This window comes from Hippoglossus hippoglossus, chromosome 24 (genome assembly GCF_009819705.1).
Source record: "Hippoglossus hippoglossus isolate fHipHip1 chromosome 24, fHipHip1.pri, whole genome shotgun sequence".
Lineage (NCBI taxonomy): Eukaryota > Metazoa > Chordata > Actinopteri > Pleuronectiformes > Pleuronectidae > Hippoglossus > Hippoglossus hippoglossus.
This window is the reverse complement of record NC_047174.1, coordinates 6,522,577-6,548,359: the sequence shown is the minus strand read 5'-3', so window position 1 is coordinate 6,548,359 and position 25,783 is coordinate 6,522,577. Positions and strand designations below refer to the sequence as shown.

At 44.7% G+C, this 25,783-nt stretch overlaps 1 protein-coding gene across 1 annotated transcript in view; it reads left to right on the top strand.

The window, feature by feature from the left end:
* fut8b (fucosyltransferase 8b (alpha (1,6) fucosyltransferase)) overlaps window positions 1–25,783 on the top strand; it is a 79,799-nt gene that overhangs the window by 20,164 nt on the left and 33,852 nt on the right. Inside the window, exon 2 of the mRNA XM_034579937.1 lies at window positions 21,471–22,092. Coding sequence (XP_034435828.1) covers window positions 21,890–22,092 — 203 coding nt within the window. The 5' untranslated portion in view covers window positions 21,471–21,889. The remainder of the gene's footprint in view (window positions 1–21,470; window positions 22,093–25,783) is intronic.

The window sequence follows — 25,783 nt, the reverse complement described above, 5'->3', positions numbered from 1 at the left end:
GTAAGTAGAAGGAACTGGCAAAGCTCCGCTGTGGCAGAATGTGATCGGGAATCTACAGTTGCTGCTGTGTGGCGGACTTGGCAAGGCACGGAGGGGTGTCTGTCACACTACTCTGTCTGTTTGTACTGTCATTCAAATGTTTACCTCCCCAAATACCCAACTGAAATGTAATCAGCAGTGTGTGCATTGACTGTAAGCCTGTTTGGTGGTCTGATTGACTCAAAACGCTGGACAAACAGGCAGAGAGGCTGCGAGCGTTTCCCTCAGATGAAAAGGACAAATGCTGACTGCAGGCATGTTGCCCCTGATCCGTCCTTGACCCAGCTGGGGAGAAAAACGAGACTGTGTAAAGCAGAGAGCGAGTGCACAGGGTTGCTTTGTGAGCAGTCTGCTGGATACAGGTATTCACAGCTTTTAAGGACAATGCCAGTTTACGGTGTTTGATCGTTCTCTCAGGACATTCTCTTGACAAGAGATGCATGCTACCTACTTTCTTCTATCATGGCAATAAATCTGCATAAATAACACAGTTTAACACCTGGTTTTGTGGATATTTTAAGCCATAATCATGTACGATCAAGTTTAACTTTACTGTAGTCTGTGACAGCATATTTGTTTTTGTCACTCGGCTGAAAGAGAAGATGGACTCATAAGCAGAAAGAGGAAGCCAGACACTTCCTCTTATTTCTTTTCATTTCTGCTCTCGCACGCTTCTCAAATTAGCAGATTTATAATATGACACCGATGCCTTTCTGTGATGCAATTCAACAAAATGGATTAACTGAAATTCAAAGTCTCCAGCGTTGTTTTATTTAACGTTTTGAAAAAGGCAGGAAGAGATTTGGCAAAGTAGTTTTGAAAATATCTTAAATCATGGTGCAGGCATGGAATAGATTTAATTTCTCATGGAGAGAAAATGTTAAATAAGAGCAAACCCTGGAATTCTCCTTTTTAGGCAAGTGTGATGTTCCCTTGAGAGTACTTATATTTGGTTGATGGTTTCAAAAGTAGTAGTCTTTGCTCTCTTTAATAAAAAAGATAAGATTTTCGGTCAACTAATTAGTGACGTTGTTAGTAACAGCCTTCGTCAGGTCCTGCTTGAAATGCTCTCGTAATTTCTCCTTTAATCTGCCTTCCTCGATTTGCATGGATCATGCTTTTCCCTTAAGTGTCCGTGTGTGACCACATGAGACGGACGATAGCAGGGATGAGACCAATCCGTCTCATTAGATAAGCTGATGCATGTGCATCCACTGTATGCGAATGAGTAGCTTTGAGTGGCAGCTGGATTTGTCGCAAACCAACCTGACTGGTTTGGAGCTCCCCCTCGGCGTGTGTCCCCGTGAGCAGTCGGGAATGAAAACAGATCAGGTTTTGCTCCGTCAGGAGTGCGGCATCGAGCGCGGTAATGAATTCCAGGAGGCTGAGCAATCTAACGGGTTCATTATTCCAGCTTGGTTCAGGAGTAATTACCATTTTGCATCCAAAGCCATCCAAGACTGGGTTGCTTTTGTCAAATTAAGTCAAGTGTGAATTCAGATAAATATTTGCATAAGCATGAAAGCACAAGGTGGGGGCTTAGCGACAGCCAGAGATCAGTGTGGACGTGTTGGATAAATTGTTTTCCCATCCTAAGTGGTGAAGGTTTGCAGATATCCACATCTGTCCAGGAGCTGTGGAGCAGAAGCAGTGTCTCTGATGGGCTGATCGCCTCCAGGTCCAGAAAGTGATGATAAGAGCATCTCTGATAGGCCTCACGTGAACCTGCGACTCCCTTCCTTTCATCCCAGTCTGCTTTCCAGCTCCATCACACCCTCTCGTTTCTCTGTCATTTCCATATTTTTTCACGAGATTGAATATCACACGATCCTAATAAGCAGCCATGCATAGAGCCTACATCTGATAAGCAGACTCATTTAGGTCTCAGAAGAACATCATTAATTATTTAAGAAAAAGTGCAGGCTCTCTCTAGTTGTCTGTTTTTCGTGTGGTATTCCATCACTTCCCTGGGTGCATAGTCACGATGGTGAATCTGCAAATGTATCCACTGTGAACATCAGAGCTCTCCTATGCGTCATTAAATCCTTTCACAGTTTTCCAATCAATTTTACTGAAAGGATTTATCAAGTACAACCCAACTGGTGCGTGGAGAGACGGTCTGATTATTGAAAGTGATTTGCCGTCCTCCCCAAGCTAAATTTGTCACATTGGCAGAAAAACTAGAAGTTTTTTTTTTTTGCCCCTTCACCTTCACCAGGACCTTAAAATTTAAATTCACCAACATTTCATCTTCATTTTACAGAGCCTGTGAGATTTAGGTCCAAGTATTCATAGGCTGTGGATTCAGATTTGAACATCATAACTCAAAAGTAAGGTGTGTGTATGAAAGTGTTTTCCCCTGTGTAGTTTTTGTCTTTCTTACTCTGTATTAAAAGATGTATACTACCCATAGACTGTGTATAAATATGTATGAGGTGCAGCCAAATCATCTTGATAGCCCCCTGGTGGCTTGCTGCAATATAGATCATAAGCCTTGCCTCGACATGGGACTATATGTCACACTGATGTATGCTCAAGTGTTTATTTTCCGTTTTGGGTTTAACTACTTATTTGGTGCATTAAAACGGGGGGGGGGGGAAACATCATGATTGACAGCTGTGTCGCAAGATGGTAGCATCCGTATCTTTTTACAAAGTGAGGAAGTGGATACACATCATCTATGGTTTTTACCAAAAATAACATCTTTCATTACACATGCATGAGAGACTGTAGGAAGCTAAAATACACTTGAGAACTGTCACACTTCATTATATGTTTTACAGTACATTATGTGTACTTTGTGTGTAGCTGCAGTAATGTTGTACCCATGATTAAAGTACGTTACACATCCTCAGCTTTGATTAGCACACACATGATTGTGTGACACAGACATGCTGTTCACAAGAGTGAAACATGAGGCATCAAAGCGTAACTGTTCCTTTCTTAGAAGTGCCTGGAGTTAACAGTCAGCGTAACATTGCATTTTCACAAATAAATTGGCAATATTGCTGCCTGTGGTATGAGACACATTCTGCAGCGACACAGATTCGTAATGGAAATGGTGCATTACTACAATGCTGACTGTGTGCATCGCCAGTCCCCACCCAACAGCATTTATCAGAGGGCCTTTGTTGTCTTGAGTAAATAGCCATATTACTGAGAGTCCAGAGTTCAGACCTGACTGCCACCCAGCCACAGGCAAACACTCAGTGTGGGAGAAACTCGAGCGTTTGAAAGGGAACGTCCCATGAGGGATGAAATACGACTTTAACCCTTATTTCATTATTCAAAAATGTCAAAAATCCATATGCTTAATGAAGGAATATGAGACAAAGGTCCTGTCTGGGCTGTTTTCAATTTATTAACATTTTTATTCGTAAAGCCCATATTCACAAATCACATTTTGTCCCCTGTCCTTAACCCTCAACAAAAGTAAGGAAAAAACTGCCAAACAGTAAAAAGATATTGTGAAAGCATCATAAATACAGCACAGATAAAGAGTTACTAACTTGAGTTACTACTGCTACTAACAGCGGGGGAACTCCGGCAGTGTTGAGGAAAGAAAGCCTGGATACATTCTGGTTTGTTCATCTCACAGGTCAATAGAAAATAACCCTTCAAGTCCAGAACCTCACTATAATGTATGGTAGTTTGACCTAATCCACACAGCAGCTGCTATGTGGTGCTAACAAACAGTACATTTGAGTGGTTTTTAAAACTGTACTAATTAATTAACTTATTTGCTCTGGAGTCTGTGCAACTGTTTCCTTCTGTTGATGTCACAAGGACGGATTGTGCATTTCAGTTTTGGGAGCCAGCTACAACTGCTTGTGCACTACTGGGATTTGTAAACTTGAAATCACAAAGATATCTTTTTCTCTCAGAAATCTGAAGAATGTGGAAGAAATAATAATCTCACTGATTTCTGCAGGGTGAATATTTAGTTGCTAGGCAACAGTTGTTGGCATTCGACAGGAACCCTCAAGTATAAGAGATAGTGAAAGAGGCGGGTGAGCCGGGGCGTGTTTGTGGCAAAACGGAAATATTGAGTGGATTGAAATGGACTGTATGGACAAAATGGCAATTTCCCCAGGCCTGAAGTGGCTATGTTGTTTCGAAAAATTGGCCCACATGCAGGACAGTTGTTTACCAAACCAAGGCCATTTTAACAGCGTGGCCCACCATTATTGCAGCCATTTTAGAGTGCACTCATTCCAAGCTCTAAACTTTCAAATCCATCTTTTTTTCTACAGATTTCTAATCGTGATAACGATTTTTAACAGTGATGTAAGGCTGCTCTACATTTATCTGTTTTGATTGCTCTGCTCAACTTTACATCATGCATCTTTAACACAGCTTCCTCACTAAACCAGTAGCATCTGCAACTGTCCATCTTCATCCTCTCTCCCCGCTACTGTTTTTTTAATCTGTTTTGAGTTTTCGTAGCCATTACCCACTTCTCTCTGCCCTCCGGCAACCAGTGACACGGCCGTGGAAATGATGCAGGATTTTCTTAACACGATTCCCCATCCAAGCCCATTTTCTTCGTCACATCGGTAGTTTGGATATTTATAATCTTGGGGCACCAGCTAATGGTATTTGTAGAGAAAAATCAGTTTAGCGCGTGTTTTCTGTAATGGCTTTGACTGCATGGCATTGCCAAAGGCCCTGTCGTGAATGGTGGAAGGATGGCTCTAATTTGGGCTAATGGGTGACTCAGCCGTCATCATCATGTGTACCTCAGTAGGATGCAGATGGCTGGTGAGCCATGGGTGCAGCGGTGCCACCGTTACACACACAGCACAACGCGATGCATCAAGTCAATGACACATGCAGCCAATGCTGACATTTGTAGAGACACATCCAGTGATGGGGGGGAGGAGGATGAAATGAGACTTGCTCAGCGATAGTTGCACAAAGCACAGAGGGAGAGGTTAATCAGTGGCCAAGCTAATCGAATCATTTGTCATCAGATTAGATTAAAGTGCTGAACCTTCCCTCGGGCAATCATCTAGGGAGATAGCTGCAGATGTGTGAGGCACAGGTATCCAATTGCTGAAACGATGAAACGATGAAACGATGGTGCGTGGTAAGTGACTGCTCGCCTATGTTCAAACTCAACTTATCGGCTCGCCTGAAAATAGGAACTAGGTAAACAAATCTCCGTGGCAACTGGAACGCAAGGTGGGTGCTAGGCAGACAGTTTAACAGGGATGGCGGCACTTTGTGGTGGATGCAGGACTGTACGGGGGGAGGTGGGGGGAACACTGAGCAACATGATGGATCCCTGGTGGGCAGAGCTCTCCATAAGCGCTGGCTGCTGGCCAATCAGCAGACTACTTATTTACAGTATGTCTACTCAGCTACTTTATTATATTCATTTTTTACTCAAGAAAATTGTTTTGATCACCAACCTGTGATTCACAATGCATGTACATGTTAAGACCCAGCTCTGCTTCAAATCAATACCAGCGTGATGATAGAGAAACGTGCCTCTGTCAGCGTCAGTCCTGCCTTTTAAATGCTCCATATAAATGTGTGTGTGTGCCTTCAGCTGAGGATGTGTCCTGCCGAACAAAGAGCGTAGACTATAGAGAGAGAATATTAGCAAAATAATTGACGACAGGAGACATCCACGTAAGACGAGCTACTTCGGGAAACACCGGTGGCAGCAACTTGACGACTGCCCAGTAAGCATTAAAAGGTCCACTTGTAGAGCTGCATATGCAAAGTAACACCACAGACCATATGGAAAGTATAAGGACCTCTGTCATATGAGAAAAAATTTACAGATCAGGCTCACGCTGTTATTTCACTTTTAAAATGGAGTCAAGCACTTTTGTTGGCCAATTATAATGTCAGATGTCTCAAGTCATGTTTCAAAAATAGAAAACGTTATAATTGAACAGCTGTAATATACTGAACTCAAGTATATGCAGTTGCCTGCCTACTTCCCTGAGCTGTGGAGTTCATCAATAGAGAACAAGAGGGAGAGGAAGGATGCCACCCAAAAGGAAGCTTGAGTGTAGTGGAGAACAAGCTTCTTAAAGAAGAACACGGTTTATATATTGAATAAATTGATTAAAAAGAAAAACAACAATACCCCAAAATCTAATGATGTCAAGGTCCGTCTAAATAGGCATGGTTTTAAATAGCCATATGGGCTACAATGCACAAGAAGCAAGATTCTCTGTGAAAACAAACAAAAATATGTCACATCTTCATAATCAGTGAAGGCAAAGTCATTACGATCACTGTATACAAATTTGGGCTTCTGCAACCAAAGTTTTTCTTTGGGGAGTGGGGGGGCATAATCCCTGCACCCCTCTCCAGGTCATTACTTCCCCCCCCACAGGCTGTCTCCTCCATATCCTTGTGGAATCCCCTGACTGAGGCCAGGCAGGAGTGCTGCATTGGCTAGTTTACATTCCACAGAGTCGGCTAAGCTTCACCAACCTCTCCTCTGCTCAGACTACATACACCAACAAACACACACACTCACACAAGCACGCACATGTGCAATTCCCGTATGTCCATCGACCCATAGCTGCCCGTACCACCGGGACACAATTTGCCTCACACCAACCATGTATGCAGATAACAAATCAGCTCATCTGTACAATCAAACGGCCGTTCTCTCCCACACCTGAGTAACCTTGGCAACAGCGTCACTTTGCTTCATTGCAGTGCAGGGTGAGAGGAAGGGAGGGTCGGTGAGGGTGAGGTTGCAGCACGGGGGAGTCAGTCAGTCCCAGAGGAGGGGCCAGCCAGTTTACAACTGTCCAGAGCAGCATAGACTTGACTTGACTCACACCCCCCCCCCCCCCCCCCCCCCAGAGACTAAGATTACGAAGGGTGTGTGCAACTTGTCAAAGATCAACCACATGACCTGGGTATATATGAGGGGGGGGGGGGGGGGGGACATGGCATGCCTGGACTGTGAGGAGATAACTGGTCTACTGAGCATCATCTGTGTATGAGCTCCTGAAGGAACCAGTAGGTTACCAGCTGTTTGCAGACTCTGCAGTTCTACACATATTAATTTGAACTGGGCAGCTGGTCCAGGTAAATTAAAGCCTCATGTTAATATTGGTTCTAAATTCATTTTGGCTTCCGTGATGTCGTTAACTGGTATTCATGCGTGTTTTGTTTTTTTTCAAATAAAGATGTTCAAGCTGTATTTGGCAACTTTGCACTTAAAGGTCAGGTCATCCTCCAGCAGTTTGATCCCCAGCTCATCCTGTCCAAGTGTCTTTGGGCAGAGACTGAACCAGACATTGCTATTATTAGTAGCTTGTTGCCATCGGTGTGTGTGAACAGGTGAATGAGAGACACATTGTAAAGCCCTTTCAAATAATGGATAAAAGCGCTGTATGAATGAAGTTATTTACATTTTATGATGGCTGCAGTGGCAGAGAAAATGCATAATGTGTATTTATAGTTACACAAAGTAAAATGTTTCTAACAGACTGTCTTTGTATTGGTGGTTTTTAGGTAGAAGTGGTCTTAAGATATTTCTCAAGAGACTTTTATGTTAGTAAGTTTTCAGTCATCACATTCAGTTTTTCAACAATAAGTAAATCCCAACATCAAGATTTCATTCCAGCAAACTGGCAAAATGTAATACCCGTGCAAGTGGAGGAAATTGGATCCGCTTTTTTATGTCATCTTTTGTGATTGTAGGCTGCAGCAGTGTTGTTTTTTTACACGCAAGATTTAAAGCTGCCAAGCAGTGAAAGACTTATTGAACTAAAATGGTCATAACACACTGCACGTATGATGCAAGATGCAGGGGTTGGAAAATGAGTACATTGATACGTTTAAACTGCAATGCAACAGTGTGCAATAGCCCCGCAATGAATGCCACTGTACCTTTTGTGAAGCTTATGGTGTTTTATTCTTTTAGAGACTGTGTCAGAGAGATGCTGATCCGACTGTGCAGTCAATTTTGAGGTCACACTTGGTTGTAATGTACGATGCTTCTGTGTTTTTCCGGTGGAAAATAAATAACTTCCAACAGCATAGTGCAATACAACAAAAAGGTTTTTCTGTTATGCTGAAAAATAATGGAAACACACCGACAACACAACAGAACTACACAACTGCAAACTGCAGCCTTGGAAATTACCATAGGGTTGAGTCAACACCTTTCTGACAGAGTGTCAACAAAAATATATTACCGCCTTCACCAAAGTGCTATATATATTACAGGACTGTTGCACTGAGTTGCATTAGACTGTATTCATCTTGTGGTTTTTTTTTCTCCACCTCTTGTGTAGAGACAGCTGCCACTCATGCAATACAGGGATGGTGATGTTTGAACCATAGCCTCCGTATACGAGATGCTGTAAAGATAACCAACTGTAAAGCGTGTGTGTTGCACAGTATGTTTGGGAGCGTAGTCCACTAAATTCCCCTGAGCCAGTTCGGAAACATGAGTCTCATTAGCTTATAATAGTGTGAGGGACTTTCCTGCCCGAGGAAAGATAATATATTGAGCTGACTAAATTAAATGTCAACAATAGTGCTGCCAAAATACAGCCCCTCTTTGATGTGGACACCCAGATGAAAATGAATGAAAACTACTGACAAACAAGTGGTGGACTGAGGATTTAGGGATAGTTTAGAAGTAATTAACAAACATTCCCCATGCCTCTGTCCCTGTGTCATTCAGATCAAATGGGAAATGCTGCAAACACCATGAGTTTGTTGATCTTAAAGAATACACAGTGAGCCGTGTGTGTGTGTGTGTGTGTGTGTGTGTGTGTGTGTGTGTGTGTGTGTGTGTGTGTGTGTGTGTGTGTGTGTGTGTGTGTGTGTGTGTGTGTGTGTGTGTGTGTGTGTGTGTGTGTGTGTGTGTGTGTGTGTGTTTGGGATGATTGTGTTGTGAGCTTGTGCGCCTGTGCATTGGTTTCCTTGTATGCTTGAGTACACTCGGGCTCTGTAAGTCCAGTCACCCCCTCCCTTCCAGTGTCACCCCCGGCTCTGGCGAAGCCACCGAAATCAAATCAAATCAAGTCAGACTCATTTCTTGTCCCCCTCCTCCTCCGAAGAATTTAGTCTGATGTCCCTGGCACCAACAAAAATATAAGATGACATTAAGGCAGTGCGTAAACATCCAGTGTACATAAGATGACAGAGAGAACGTGTATGGAACACACACACACCATGTAAAGATAATTCAAAGCACTGGCATGTGACAGGTTGTATACATAATGTTCCTCCATTTCCACCCATATAGTCGTACAATGCCTAGTTGAAAGGACCTGTAGCCCAGCGTGTACATCTTGTTTCCAGTAGACAGCATATAATGAGAAAGCACCATTATGGGTCCAGCAGGAGCCTGTGCCTCTGTGCTGCTGCCGCTGCTGCTGCTACTGCCTCTGCCACTGTTACCCGTGAGGTCTCTCTCTTTGTTAGTTAAGGGGAAGAGCAGCCGCAGACGTCCCTTGCTCTCTGCTTGTTAGCCAGCAGTAATGACTAGGCGGTGGGGAGCCAGGCAACCAGGCCAAGGCGCTGGCAGCCCGTTCCCCTCTGCTGGCCCTCAGCTCACTGACAGGAAGGGGAACAGAAGCAGACACCACAGTGGACACACTGGGAGGATCAGATTCGACAGACTGAGGAGGCAAGAAGGGAGCGTAGGGGGAAAGGAGATTTTTGCCTGCGGACAGACCAAGACTGAACTAGACCATTACTGACACATGCAAGCACATGGGGTCCAGCTAGCACCCTTCATTCTAGATCAATGCTAGTTGAGCATAGTTAAGATTAATGCGTTCGAAATGTGCCATGCAGGTCCGTGTGGTTCACCAGGATCATGTTTTTGCAGGAATGTGATTAGATTTTCTAGGTTGTTAGAATTGGAGCATGTTAGTCGCAGTATCTTAAAACACAATCAAATGAGTAAAACTTTTATCTCAAGTTACAAAAACAAAACCCTGCTTGTCCTGTTTCAGTTCACAAAAGAGGAATTTAGCAAATGCATTTCACAGCTCAGTTCTTTCTATGAGCCCATGTTTTAGTGGCTTCTAGATGGTCCATGGTTATCAATGATAAGAGATCTATACACACACTCATATCCTGTGTGCAGTGGCAGCGAGATATTATTGTGTCCGTTAATTGTGTTTTCATTACATCAGCAGATCAATAATTCAGAGGCGGACACACAAGCAGTCTATGTAACAAGGTAATATAGAAGCAATAACATGGAATTGCCTGTTTGTCAGCATGCCCATTCCATGGCCTTCATGAAGAGCAATGGTTACAACTCTTGTGTCTGCCATATGGTAATAAATTTGTGGATTCAGATGTTGTATGGATACTAATATGCAGTTTAATGCACTCAAAGGGCCCATAAACAATGATCTGTATGAGGGAGAGAATCTGGATGACTCGCTGTTGATTGCATTTTTCACACGCCAGAATTTTGGTTTGCTGAGTTGAAGATGAAGCCATCGATGCCGCCTGAGGGGCAGATTAAACAGCGGGGAAGCATTTCATTGCTCGGCTTGACCAGTATCGATAGGTTTGCATGGGGTAAGTATTCAAGAGCCACACCAACAGGGCTCGGGAAGGAGAAGAGGCAAATGCAGGGTTCATTTTAGTAGTTACTATCAAATTAAATGTATAGGGATTTATTTTAATGTCAGTACACTAGAGAACATGGCTGTCTTTTTCTATTTATAATTATCATCATCATCCACCACCCCTTCTGGTGGATTGCAGCTCAAGTTCAACGACGCACAAACATCATCTGCACAAATGGCAAACAAGCTCTCCCTCTGTGCCTCGTTCTCCTGCCAAGTCCACCTACGTTCTCTCTCATCTGCTCAGGCCATCACCCCCTTTTAACCCTTCCTCACTGTTCCTACTGTTGTTGCCTTCAAGAAGACTCATCCTTCGTCTGGACTGTTGACACAGGCCCGGTCTGTCAAGCACTATGAACTTACTTGAATGGAACTGAGCTGAGCTGAGTGCAGTGCCGAAAAACAATAGGCCGTGCATTATTGATTATGTTTGTGATCTAACCTTGGTGCACAGGAGTACTCTTCCCCCTCTGTCCCAGCGCCCATGCATAATTTCTAGAAAAAAAGGCTGAAATATTTCAACCCCTTAATGGAAAGTTGAGGGAACTGTAAGATATTTCCTATAACTGGTTTCAGTATTCAAGTTCAGCTCCCTCTGTTTACCCAGTTGTGGAAACTTGTTCTGGGCCTGTTAAAGGTCACCATGGCAGACGGAGAAAATAGAGAGAAAGTCTGAAATGGGAGCAAAAAAAGACAGCGGTCCATTATAAATAGATGCCATCAATCAGGGGAATGTCCTTCATTTGGCATGCATCAGTCCTGGAGGGAGAAATGCATATTCAATCTTGAACAATGACTGTCAGTCACACCGCTTTCACCAGACACATGACAGCTGTGCACAGTAGCTGGGCGGCGGACTTGGAGAATAGAGGCTGCGAGAAAGTGAGGGGGTGAAAGCCCAAATTATTGCACAGGGGAACTGAATAAGCAACAAACAGAAGAAGGAACAATCGAAGGAAGGAAGATTGATGGACTTCCCTCTGCTGTCTAGACCCGTGTCAGCACCATTGTGTAAGACAACATTACATATAACACCGCGATAATATCTGAGGTGTACAACATGGCTGACACGTAACGTCCTAGAGCACAGTGAAGGAGAGCTACAGTCAATGTCCCCACAGGTTGTCTCTCGACTAATCCTTGCAACTGGAAGGGCGGGGGGGCAGGCACTGTGTTGTTGGTGTGTTATTGAATCAAGGATGCAGCTGCTCCCAGTTGGATCACTATGTTCTGCCAGCAGTTGAAGTGTTTAGTCTCTCCCTTCACTTTAAGCGTTTACAAAGTCACATTGTGTAAACTCCTGCTCTGGCTCGACTAAGTCCTAATAAGGCCTCAGTGGTGCCTGCACAGGATAGAAGGAAGGCGTGTGAAGAAATATTCCCATTTGAGGTGATGTGTGATATTTACTTTTCTATATTCCTTTGTGAGAGACGCAGCAGTAAAAAAGGTGGGATTGTGTTTGTACATGTGATTGCATCAGCTCGGCGTTAGCACTGCCCGGCACGCTGTGTATTGAGTTCTTTCATCTGCTGTTAGTTAATGTGATTTGAACAACGGGTCCTGGTTAGTGGCAGGTTGTGTGGAGAGGGGGCGGTTTTCTCAGGATCCTTTAATTGGGGGTCAGGGAAAACAGTGTGCCAGTATTTCTCTTTAATCGCATTTCGGAAATTTCTTCCTCCAGAGGTGAAGTTTCCCTTTTTTTTCCCAGTGATTCTTCTGTCTTTTTTATTGTACTCCAGAGGAATGCAGAGTTGTACCATTTAAGGCCAAGCCCGAATGACTACACTAAAAAAAGCCTATGGTTATGAAAAGCCACTGTAGCCTGTAATTGTCAGTTTCATTACGCTAACAACCTATGGTATATCCAAGTCAAGCGAGTCAAGGCTGAATGCAGTGAATGTGAACAGCCTCTCCAGCGAAGCAGAATCACTTCATTCTTGATGACAGGATTGTTTTCCCACAACACCAGAATAAACTCTTGTTGAAACGCTTAAATAAAATCATGTCAGCCATTGCTGCAGTGCTGTATCCGCTTCCAAATGAAGGTCCACACGTGGAGCTGTGACACATCTATACGTTCCAAACATTAACTATAAATTAGACATTGACTACGAAAGACTGGTAAACAGGTCACATCAAGCTGAAGGGGTATTCAAGTGGAAGCTGATGGGCTCAGCAGACACACACACAGTGTCAGATGTAGAGCCAGAGTCGAGGAGACAGAGGAGAAGTCAGGCGGACAAACAAGTATGGACCCAGAGCAGAAAACACAACCTGACTGCGACGAGGAGCTCTGTCAATATGGCTTGTGTTGTGATGCATGCAGGATGCTTCTGTGGAGGGACAGGGAAGAGGCAGGAAAGATGGAAGAAAAAGGAAAGAGTGGTGTGAAACAAAGCTTATTATGTAAAAAACTGAGATCTTAGAAATTGGGCACAAGCCAGCCCACAATCCAGCAATATCTGTCTACTCCCATCAGTGCTAAGTTATGTCTCATCGTCAAGTGAGGTAAAGTGTATTTTAACATTTTCAAACAATCCTGACCCAAAGCAAAGCAATTAAATGGAAAATTCAGTGCAAGCTTACTCAAGTCTATTCTAGGCAGGTCCCAGTGGATTTGGGTTTAAATGTCAAGCTCTAACAAAAATCTGTAAAGATGAGGAAGAGGAAATTGAGATGAAGCCAGCAACCGAAATCAAGCAATAGGGAGTCGAGCAGAGAGTTGAAAGAAGGACAGCGGCGCACCCGCGCAGATGCAGTCAGGCGGGAGCGCGGCACAAAAACACCCATCTCAACTTGTCAATTATTAATTTCGTAGTCCGCTTCAACATTTATTCATGCCAGTCGCCAGTCCATCACAAGGCCAATACAGACAGGCCAGTGCATGCAGCTGTGGGCAATTTCAGGGTTTCATTTCATCTCACATGTCTTTGGAGTGCGAGAGCACCTGGAGGAAACTCAAAAGGAAGAAGAGACACGGGGGTGAAGTTGATGCAGAGAAGTCCACAGCTGAGAGTTGGCGACTTCACCATCAGAGGTGACATCCTGACTTTGAACTGCCGAGTTGTTTTCAGCATCTGCAGCAACGTCTTTCAACACATTTATGCGAGGACGGAGCCACCGTAGAATGGATGACATTTCAAAATGTTTGGAATGGTGCTTTTTTCCCCCCAAGATGAAGGCAATTGTTTGAACAAATGCTCAGGAAGTTATCTCGCAATCAAGCTGCCGGATATTTTTTTCCTCCCTTGTCTTGGAAAAGGCACGATTTTGAGGCCCAACAGAGGATGAATAAATTTGTCACTTGTTAATGCTGACGTGTTTTGGCAGTCTGGGGATTTAAGGTCACAGAGCAAAAGAGCTAAAGGTTGAAGACGAGAATGGAGGTAATGTAGCAGAGAACGATGAATCGGTGGGAGCTGTGTGTTATTGCTGTTTATAGAACTCCTCCTCTGTATTAGTCAGGACTCGAGCCCCTTGGGGGGGAACACTCTTCATTCTCTCCCTCTGTCTCTGCATCTACAGCCGCCATCTTTCTTCTGATTACCACCTCCCTGGCTCCCACATTTTCATATTTTCCCCTCTCTCTTTCAATGGCTATTTTTTTCTTGGAGCTTTTTCTGTCTGGGCATTCTTGTCCCTTTTCTCTTCCCTTCTCCTCTTCCTGCTGCCTAGTTCTCTTCTGCCACAGCTCTCTCTCTCCATCTTTACCCTTCCATAGTCATTGCTGTATCATTTAATCCTTGGCCTTGGAGAGGGCACTTTTGCCCTGAGCCAGGATATAATGGGAGTTAACCACTGACGGTAAATTCTGCCGCAGAAGATGAGTGAGGTTAGTAGTGTTCAGGAGTATGGTACACTGCTTATTGTGTTGGAAATGTAACTCATTGCTCGAGAGCTAGCCGAATCCCCCTGTTCTCCTCAATCATGGGTTTAATGGAGGACTGCAACAGGAGATCAGGACAATTTTTTGTCACTGTCCTCCTCTGTGGTTTGGTGTCCCCGTAACCGCCGGCTTTGGCACATTCTTTCTGTCTGTTCTCAATGTGGTGTCATTTCTGATTTCACTCTCTTTACCTTCCTGCCAAACTGTGGTTACAGTCCATTTCAGTGTGATTCATGATATTTGATCACTGGCTAACACAGCCGTGCAGCCGATGTTTAACCTGGAAATGCCTGTTATACTATCACACTAATATTAAAGCACCCCTTTTCCCTCATGTCGCGCTCATTGCGGACTGCAGCCAAATTACATAGAGCTGTTATCACAATGTGAGCCTGACCACTTCCAAGTCTTCTTTCAAAGGTCTGATTGTAATCTGAGCAAAATTCATATTCAGTGGATCTGGGCGTATCGCATTATGCGTCACCGCATATTCAGAAGATAAAAATCACACAATTTAGCACAGTGTAACAGTAGCTGCTCTCTCTCCCTGTCCTCAGTTTCCTCCTCCTCTCCCTCTCTGGCTCCTGATTTATACTTCTACTGTTCCTACTTTTCAGTCTCTCTTTTCCTCGTGAGCATTCACACACTCATTAAGCCGCTTTAAAGTGACCGAATGAAGGTTGGCACCCTCTGTATGAGGTCACCGCAAGCCCCCCCCCCGACACCCTCCCTCCCCCACTGCCTCCACCTCTCTAGCTCGTCCCGGGCACCCCCGGCCGGGAAAGGTCAGCCGTCATTGGGACTCATTATGAGGAAGAGAAACTGGAACAGACAGGAAGTGTGTGCGTCCTTGTGTGTGGATCTGAGCAGGCATATAGCTCAAGCGATGTGGTTTTCTGTTTCTTATGAATAAGGATGGACAAGTTTCTGTGCGGCTTTTTCAGAGGAATATATTTTTATCAACGCTGTTTTGCATAAAGTAAAGGATCAATTTGTAATGATGCTTGATTTCAAGATTTCCTTACAACTCTCCTATGCCTGAATCAACACTCTTACTTTCTCACACTGACACACACACACTTTGACACTTAATGTCCTCCGTGCTCCAGGCATGATACATGCAGCTGCTTGAGTGGCACTGGCTCTTGCTCTTTTCCAGTCATTCTCAATGACCCTCTCTGACACAGTGAATTTACAATGCCGTCCTTGACCACATCTCTAAGCTCCGTGGTAGGCTGTCACTCGTCAGGTGACACATTGGGTTTTTGTGGCCCCTGCACAGGCCTACATTTTTATTTGGGCATAAAAAGTAATAAAACAGAGGAATGATTGGTGTGTTTTTACTGCTAATCACATGTTCCTCCATCCCAATTAAAAACCTGTTTGCATAAACCATCAGCACAAACAAATCGCACCCCCTCCCTCTCTCCCTCACACACACACACACACACACACACACATAGAAGCAGAGCCAAAGAGTTTGTTTGTGTGTGTGTGGGTGTGTTTGCCTATCTGTGTGTCGCCGTGTGAGTGTGCGTGTGCACGTGTGATTCCGTGTGCATGTGTATCCTGCTGTCAGCGAATTCTCCACAGAGATAACCTTGAAGGAAAGGCTGTGTGCTTGGCTTTGATACCGAATGCCAAGCTACCGCGGGCTCAGCGGTGGCATGGCTGGAACTTCTCTGACACCTTTAGCCACTTCTGCGAGACTTAATCCCAAAGTTGCGACGAGGTGGTGCTGGCTTCAGTGCTCAAGAGGGAGAGCTGCGCAGACGGCTGGTGCCAGATGATGAAAGTGTGTCACTCTTTGAGAACAAGACCCTCTTTGAAGGGAGCTGACAAATATTTGTATGGTGGCCTGAATGCTGTTTTTAAAGAACGCCTTTCTGTGCCAATAATGCACATATTATTCTATAAATTCCTTGATTTCATTTCGGTTTACGTTTTTAGAGCAGCATGGTGCTACAGTCTGTTGCATCACAGCAAGAAGGTTCCCGGTTTGAATCCCAGTTAGGCCAGGGTCTTTCTGTGTGGAGTTTGCATGTCCTCCATTCTGAGTTCTCCCATGTTCTTTACATGTTTTCTGTGGGTACTCTAGTTTCTTTCAAAGACATGCAGATTAGGGTTAATCTGCATGTCGTCTCCCCCCCCCCCTTCTAGACCCTCAAAGGATAAGCGGTATAGATAATGGAATAGATAAATAATCCATTATCTGTCCATTTTTCTGCAATAAGTATGGTGCACTTTGTATGTCATGCGTTTTATTCTCTCGGCTCGCCATCCCTCTGCTGCCTTCTCTCTCCCCTAGCTTGTCCCCCACACCAGGCTTCCACTCTGCTGTTTAGCCCAAGATAATGGACTCCTGCACATTCAGCTCTGAAATGTTGTAAAGTAAACAGCAGCTCATGAAATATTCACTGCTCTCCTGTATGTGTGTGAGGGCGCACATCTGTGTGTGTATCTGTGTATAAAACACCGGAGCGGCCCGAAAAGCGAAGGGTGTCTCTGCATCTCGGCTCTGAGCCAGCTGAGAAGCGAAAAGAGAGCGCTGGGAGATGGAGCACTCTGCTGCTGAGTGAGTCAGATGTTTGCTGATATTCATATTGCAAAAATCACGGAGTCACACTCCAAATTTAATCGGGATGTTTTTGTTGCAAATGGCAGGAAACAAACATTTCAGGATACAGTCCTCCTCCCTGAAGCATCTGTGTTGTTTTCCCATGTTGCTGCTTTTTTGTGGAATAAATACATTTTGATCAGTTTTTAAGTGCCATCTCCTGATTTATATTTTTTTGTCTCCAGAAGTGTTGAAATGTGTCAAGCCTTGTGTTCCTGATACTAGTGTGGTCCATCCCTTGGGAACAAGGCTAGAGGCTGAAAGGTCACTGGCTTGAACCCCGGACCAGCTGAGAAAATAACGAGTAAAGCTGCTCGGTGACCATTTGTTGGAAACTGTTTCCACACCAGGCAACCATCAGGTTAAAATGAGTGTGGCTTTATGGCTTTAAATAAGGCATTGTGTTTCTCAGAGAGAGTTGGGTTTAAAAGATTCCAGTGGCAGCTGATGTTTCAGTTATTTATACACCTGCGAGCTGCCCCTTGGTGAGGTGGAACGTTTTATTTCTTCCAAATAATCATCTGCTCCACAGTCATAGGTCACATTCAGCTTCATTCGTCAACTAGATAAGATTGTAACTACAGATGTGTAAACACCTTTTTCTATTTTTGTTTTGTTTCCCATTGGCATTGTATTTGTCCCTGATCTCCTCTGTTTGTTTCCAGACACGCACACTAACACATCATATCTATGTCACCACGTTACATATACACCTCAGGGCTCCCCTCCAGTTGTCCTCAACCTGTAATGTCCGTGTTGGAATAATGGGAGCTGTCCTTCAGTGGTGGGCCTCATCGCAGTGCTTACCGCCTGGAGGCCGGAACCCGCTGACATGTGACCTTTGCTGCGGCCTGAGTCACGTTGAGCACTGAGAAGAGGTCGTCTCTGCTGATGCCTCGGGTTCCTGCATGCTGCTGCGGCACAGGGGCATTCTGTGGCAGCGCTGACAGGCCGCCCCGTAGTTCCACCTGTACCATGCCAGCCTCTGCCCTCCGAGCCATGAAGGGCACCGTGAAGGGCAAAGATGATGAGTGATGATGCTGGAAACTCAAGGTTGACGGGAAGATTTGGGGAGTGAGTGTGTAGGTGGTGCAGATGAGAGGTCCAATTTCTGAACAGCATAGGCCTGCTTATTCCCTCCGCCCATAAAGTACTAGAGGACTGCGCATTCGAAAGGAAGCAGTCACGTATTTCATTCTGTCTTGAGTAGCTTAGGCTTGGCAATCATATTTCCACTTTACTTGGAAGAAAGCCGAATAAAAAAGAGGTACCATATGAACAATTTCTCTAAGATCCTCTGTCAGCACATCTGTCACTGGTACAACTTGGAAACGATCAAGCCACAATAGGGAACTTTGACATTATTATAATTTCTATCATGTATGTAGCCCTGTGTTCATGGCAACTCGAGGGCAGATGTGAGAGTTTTCAAGAAAATGCAAAAATCAGCTCCCTGGCTACCGTATCTCTGGTGGAATATTACACTGCCAAATCTTTATCAGTGGAATAAATTGCAGTCGAGTATCATTTTCTCTTTAATAAGACCACGTTCTGCTGACACGGGGCTCGATAGATGTCTCCTCATTCTTTTAGTTACAACGCAGCAATCTCAAGCTGTTGAATGAGGGGCCGTGATCGTGTTTCCCTGCTTCTTTGCGACTTTACCACAACCAAGGCTAAGCTGAAAGGCCCATTGAAAATGAACAGTAAAACCTCACTTCGCTCGTTTTCTGAAGCCATCGACTGGAGTTGATAATTGTCAAAGAAAAACAGAATCAAGTAGTCATCCTTCAGGATTTGTACCTTGTGAGGTGGAGTACAAGTTTTAAATATTCTGTTTATTTGAAGCTCCATGTCCTATAGTGTAGAGCTGTGCAATATGACCAAAACCTTTTATCCAGATGGAGGTCATTTCATATCCAGATTAGAAAAGCACTCGGAGCATAGTTCCCTTAAATTCAATCAAGCTGCACCAAATTGCACACATCCATAGGTCAGTCCCCTATATATGTATGTTTTTCATCAAGACCCATGAATTATTTCCTGGGAAATTTGTGAAAATGCATTGTTGGAGCAACTGATAAAGAATTCCATTTCAGACCATGTAAGACTTTCCATATGATCAGAATCCTTCTGTTCAAAATTAGCCCGTTTTTAGGCACATTCACTTTCCACCATTTTTATGTATTTGTGTTACCTTCATGCAGATTTCCAGCCTGCATCCATGTTGTGTGGAACAACAGAAAACTTGCCATCCAAATCATGACAAATTTTACTGTAAAGAATAAAGATTTGATTTGCAGCACAATGGAGTAAAAAACGTTTTTTTATTGTCGCACGATATGCTATATTGCACGGCCCTATTTTGTGTGACAGTGTTATAGTTACGTACACAGCAAGTTTTAGCATTATTAGCTTTGGCAGTGTACCAGGTAGACCATTAGGACTATGCTGGTGTTGATAAATTGGGTTTGACTGACAGCTCCACTCTCCTGTTAAGTTTTTATCACCCGTTTGGGTGGTATGACTTGTTGAGCGGTTTCATTCTTACTGGTACTTAGAGTTTTGTCACATCATAAATTTCATCCTGATCAGTTGACACATTTTCATCCTGATCAGGTCCAATCAGCCCGTGGAATAAAAGGATTCTGGTGTGGGTGAGCAGAGATTTTGGACATGCGTAATTGTCTCTCACTCCCGTTCTAATATACTAATATGCTAGTAATGTATTATTAGCGTGGCTTGACTTTCAAGTATATCCAGAACCCATATCCTACTTGGTCGCAGTTGCGTGCCTCACTCAACTCTTTTATATTTATCAGTTTTAGTTTTTTGAGCACAAACATCATTATGGCTCATCAAATATAGTGACGAGAGTTGTTGCAGCCTGCTTTTTACTGGAGTCCCAGTTGTGCAGAGCTGGTGGAGTGCTGCCCTCTCACAGCTCTTATTTTCCATAATAAAACACAGCTCAGCACATCCTTGTGCTGCATGAATAAAGAGGAGCCACCCTCGTGTCAACCCAGGTTAGTCACAACAGGAGCACGGACGAGGAAGCGGCGACTGCACAGATTTCACTAATCCCATATCACTCAATAAGAAATGAAAGGGGAATAGTTTACTCCTCATTGTTTTAGTGATCTCAGCTGTTGTATTCTGGGCAGTTTACACCAGTGAAGCATGAACGTCATTACAGCACGGAACCCTTTATGTCCTACATAACAATATTGTGCCATGGTAAACATGATGAGCTACAGCTAACCCACTCCTCTGCTGCCAGGAGGAGCAGGAACACTTTTCTCTGTCTTGAACACTCTCAGGCAGAAACACCAGAGAAACAGCAACACGTCACTCAACCCCACCACTACTCTGGTAAAGTCTAAGATACCTGATATAATTCCAGTGTGCCGTGGTACATACTCGAAGATAATAGCACGCACACACACATTTGGATGTTGCGCACACACACCTGCCAGTCTTCATTTCATCGCACGACTGGTCCCAGTTGCGTGGTAGGGCTTCGTTGAGGAGTTGACAGAGAAGGTTTCTTCATAAACCCGGCACGAGTCCATCTCTGTCTCCCCCACTGCTTTGAGATGAAGGGAAGTGATGATCCAGGGATTTTTTCCGTCTCCCTGTTCCATTGATCTCACAGTATCACCTTGACAATGTTGCATTCTGTCACGTAGGCAACGAGGAAGGCAGCGAGCTCACAGGAAGGAGACAAATACTTGAGAACTTTGTGGGATTTAGTTGTCTCTAAACAAATCCATTAACCGCCAGGCTTTAAAATAATAGTGTGGGGAGAAAGTGTCGGAAATGTGTTGTATCAGGTTGTGGACGAGGAGGCAGTGTGGGTTGTTCGGGAAATAAAAGATGTGGCTTCTCTAGGTGTGTGTGTGAGAGAGCTTTCAAGAGACATGGGTGTGTGCGTTTGTGTGTGGAACAAGTGTGTTTGTGTGTAATGTGCAAGCCGGCAGGACGTGGAAGTGGAACATCCCTGTCCTGCCTCGACAGCACTGCAGCACAGCTCAGGGACTACACGTCACTATGTAAATGCAAATTGCAGTGTCATGCTGATCAATCCTGTAGGCTGCTGAGACAGGGTTATGTCAGGACCAGTCAGTGGCATCTTGGCTGTATCTGTCCCTCTGTCTGCCCTGCTCTGTGCTCGCTCGCTTTCTGTGTGGCACTATATGAGGCACGTCACATGATTTATAGTATTCGTCAAGCCGGCTTGCTGGCCCATTCCTCAAATGGATTTCATTTGCTACTGTTTGAACGAGACAAACGTTATGCAATAAGCTCATCTAACCTCCCATGTCTTTCTTTGATTCAACAGGATGCAACACCAATAGAAGAATCCTGTGGGACTGGAAGGCAACAACAAGACGGTGTGGGAGAAACCCGGGTCAACGCGGACCTGGGTGGAGGGGAGAAGACGACAATCGCGCCATCACAACACAGACTTCTCACCATGTTAGCCATGCTTTAGCACACACAGGAAGGACTAGTTCATCTCTGGAGAAACACCATCTGCCTTTTATCAAACACTCCAGAGCCACAATTGCACGCATCTCCCTCTCATCCGTCATTTACTGAGTGCCGCCCCCTGCAAAGATGCCGATGCCAAGGTTGATGCTGGGGCACTTGTGGTGACGGGGGCACAGAGTGTGTGCGCACATCCGGCAGGCAGGCCGGTGGGTCGGTGGGTGTACAGGCACACCAAGAGGCTTTTTCAAGGGTGGGCGTGGTTGAACCATGCGGCCCTGGGCGGGGTCATGGCGTTGGATTACCCTGGTGCTGCTGGCCTGGGGCACACTCCTCTTCTACATCGGCGGCCACTTGGTGAGGGACAGCGACCATCCGGAGCGGTCCAGCCGGGAGCTCTCCAAGATCCTGGCCAAGCTAGAGCGGCTCAAGCAGCAGAATGAAGACCTGCGGCGCATGGCCGAATCGCTCAGGTAACATTAAATGCTGTGTTACACCACAAGTATGTATTTTTTTGGTTGGTTGCACATGTAAAATCATATCCTGGTGTGGATATTACCTGTATTTGTGAAACCTGAATACTAATTGGAACACTGTGATTGAAACCAGTGGAATGTTTATATACTGGATGTGCTCTCCTTTTTCATAACTGGTGCCAAATCCAAACAGAGGTAACTACAAGAAGAATAGTCTTTTCAAGTTTGATTTGTATTTGCGGGTCCAGACGATGTTTCATCAAAGTTCAGAAAACGTTGTCATAACTGCACAAGCTACAACTGTAATGCTTTCCTGTTCAGTATCCTTCTGCCTTTCGTTAAAGTTTAAAGGGCTGTAGTGCAATACATCATCTCCCTTAGATTTTTGCAAAGTCCAGCAATTAGATTCAGCCTCGAGCTCCCCGCTAGTCCAATCAGAGTAATTTCACAAATGTCAGAATGTAGCAATGAGATGATTGTTTCTGCTGGTTTTGTGAAAATGTAATCAGCATCTGATTAAATTAGCTCCTTCTGTGTGACATACAGTTAAACAAATGCTGCTGCGAAGTTTCATCAAAAGCTGATCAGTAGTGTCAGAGAGGCTGCGTTTGACAGACAGATGGATTGACTGTCACACTCTTGTTATTTTGGCAGACAATAGCACATTGTACAAGCCCATTTACCACACGGTGTCTTTCACGCAATCAAGCTATGTGTAATGGAGAGACAGATGGTGTTGCTCTTATCTCCACACACTGACGGCATTCCTCTTTACACATTAAACACTGGGTCTGAACACGGGCGTGTGCCTCTCTGAGCATGCATGCATGTGCGGGGATTGCAGTAGTGTGTCCTGGTGTGTGCCATATTAACTGGGAACTTAGGCTTCAGATGTTGCCATTGCTGCTCCTCTGTGATATCCAGATTCACTTTGATGCGAGGCCCTCGTCAGCGCACACAAACATAAAAAAACACATGGACACGCTGCTTCAGACAGCTGGTCCCTGATTAAATCCCTTGCTTTGGTAATTATTCAGAATTGGCGGAAAAACAAAGGTGGAATTCATGGCATATAAAGAACAAGTGCAGCTTTCAGTTGACCAGAGTCCAGATGGGTCCCCGACACACTGCGTGCTTGGTGCTTGTTCTTGAGTTCGTTTGCTGATCTGGGACCGAGGCCTCAGCAGTTGTTTATGGGGCCCGCGCTGCAGTGCCGTCTCAAGTCCGTCTAACCTTTAGCTAAGTATTCGGCACAGCGAGTCAAAAAGCAGGCTACTGGCACCAGAGGTTAAGCTTCATGAGCTATCGGCATAGACAGGGGGTTGGTTTGTCTGGCAGACCCAGGAGAGAACCACCACCTCATCCTGTAGTGTCCTTTATCCTTATATTGGGACCCTAATATACGCAAAGAGGCCGTTGGTGAGGTGCCCATCACTCGTGCCATAGCCCCTCCCTTCTCAGCTCATTGCCTTCTCCCAGTCTCCTCCTTCACCTCCTTCCTCCTCTTCCTCTTTTCCCCCCTCTACCAAAATGCTGACAGAGGCACGGTGCCAAGCCAGACTCCAGCCAGCAGGTTGTCACAGACTGACTGACTATGTAACAACTCACTAACTCGCCGATCGACCATCTCGATGCATGCCCAACTCGATTAACACGTTGTGCAGAATCTGATTGGGACTAAGAGCATGACCCCTCTGGCATTTGATAATAAAAGTTTCACCCAGAGACCCCAACCTTTGCATTAATGCATTCATTTTTCATGAGCGGCCTCACAGAGATTTAAACCAATAAAACTCAAATTATTACACCTCTGTGCCGGCATGTTATGCAGTAGAAACCCACTTCAACGAGGCTGATTTATAGTTTAGAGTAGGGTTTAACTTGGTTAGTGTTGTTGCACTAGAGACTATTTTATTGATCACAAATTGTAAATTGAATTGATTCAAATTAGTATCACCCAACTGGCCTGCAGATTCACTCCAGTGATTCGGTTATTCAGGCCGTTAGTGAGTGTGTTGACTGACAGGCACCGTGCCAACCTACCAATCACCCAGCGGCATTAATGAGAGGTGAGCACGAGGTTGACTTTGCTCAGTCTGTCTGGCTCCGCCCTCTCCGCAGCTGTCAGTCACCTCGGGCACGAAGCCACGGCTGCTGCGGAGACAATGACACGTGCCAGCCGGATGGTGCAACATCGGAGGGATCGAGGGGTGAGAGTGACAGCTGGGCTGAGCGATGAGGACCTGATCGATCCCCCCAGGCATGCCAACACAGGGATGGAGGGACGGAGGGGGCAATGCAGGGGAGGCAAAGAAGTGGTGAGCATGATGGATGGCGTGAGGACTGAACTAAGTAAAGAGCAGCAAGGAGGAAATGGAAAATGAGGACTCAGGGGGCAAGAAGATTTGCAGAGACCACAGTCATGGCGCTAATCTGTTTTTATATTTTACTCTAGCATAGTTCAGTGCCAGCATTATGAGATGTTTGGCGTTGTACAATACTATCAAAAACTAGGTGATAAAAAGCAATGTAGCAGACTTTTGTGTGCGATCAATGAATTGATTGCGTCTGTTTAAGTTGACCTGTTGCAGTAAATGGTGTTAAGTGCGCTGCACACTAATGCAAAGAATTACTTGCACGCACAGTACCACATGACCAGGTTCACGGTCAGACAGAGAGGAGGGCAAGATTGATGCAGATACTTTTCTTTGCTTCAGTAGAATTGTCTTTTAATGGAGCAGGCCACTGACCATTAGACCTCAATTACTCTCCTCTGTGCCCTTGTGTGTTTTATAGTTTGCGTCTAGCAACATTAGCTCATTAAAATCTACACATGGCTCTTTTTGCATATGGCAAACTCATTTGGTTTCTTCTCTTTCAAGTTGCATGGAAATCTAAATGTAAACAGTAGAAACAGATGTAAAGTTTGAATGTGAAGTAGCCACTCTCTCACTCGTATGTAAGGTGACAGTGAGAGGACTCATTTATCCTGCTATGGTTTTCACGGCTCCACCAAACAGACGTCTGCTGCTTCCAGACCTGAATTCCCATCGCCCTGGCCGGCGCTCAGGCCGGGTAAGGGAAGGTCTTCTAGCACATGCAAACACACAAACACACACTAGCCCCATTGTGGGATCTGTTGTCAGGACATCTATGTCAACTAGGGCTGAATCTGGTGTCAAAAGCATGTGAGGCAAGAATGCACCATTCAGAATCAGTTTCTTACAGATGAGATTAACTGTTTCCATGCAATGCAAACACAACAGATGCAACTAGAATTGCACTCAGTAGAGAACATGCCTCCACCAAGGCCTTGCAGTCCCCTTAAATTATAATATACCTTACAGCTAAGGCCACATTACATCTCTCAGCTATCCACATTGGAGGAAGTTACAGGTTTCCAGTCCTATTTGCTAACAAAAAGCGGCTGAGAAAGCTTATAAGCCCTATGAAACCACATTTAAATCGACTAGTCACAGATTTTTATATGAATTTGCACAAAATTGCATACACTCATCGATAGATTCACACATAATTCTCTAAAAATTCCATCTTGCAATGTTAAAGTGAAAATAATTCCTGGATTCGCCTTCAATCCGTATCTGAAGGATCTGCCTTAGCAGAGATAATAATACAATTGATACAGGCCCCTCAATGTTCCTATTATTATAACTTCAATCATAACATT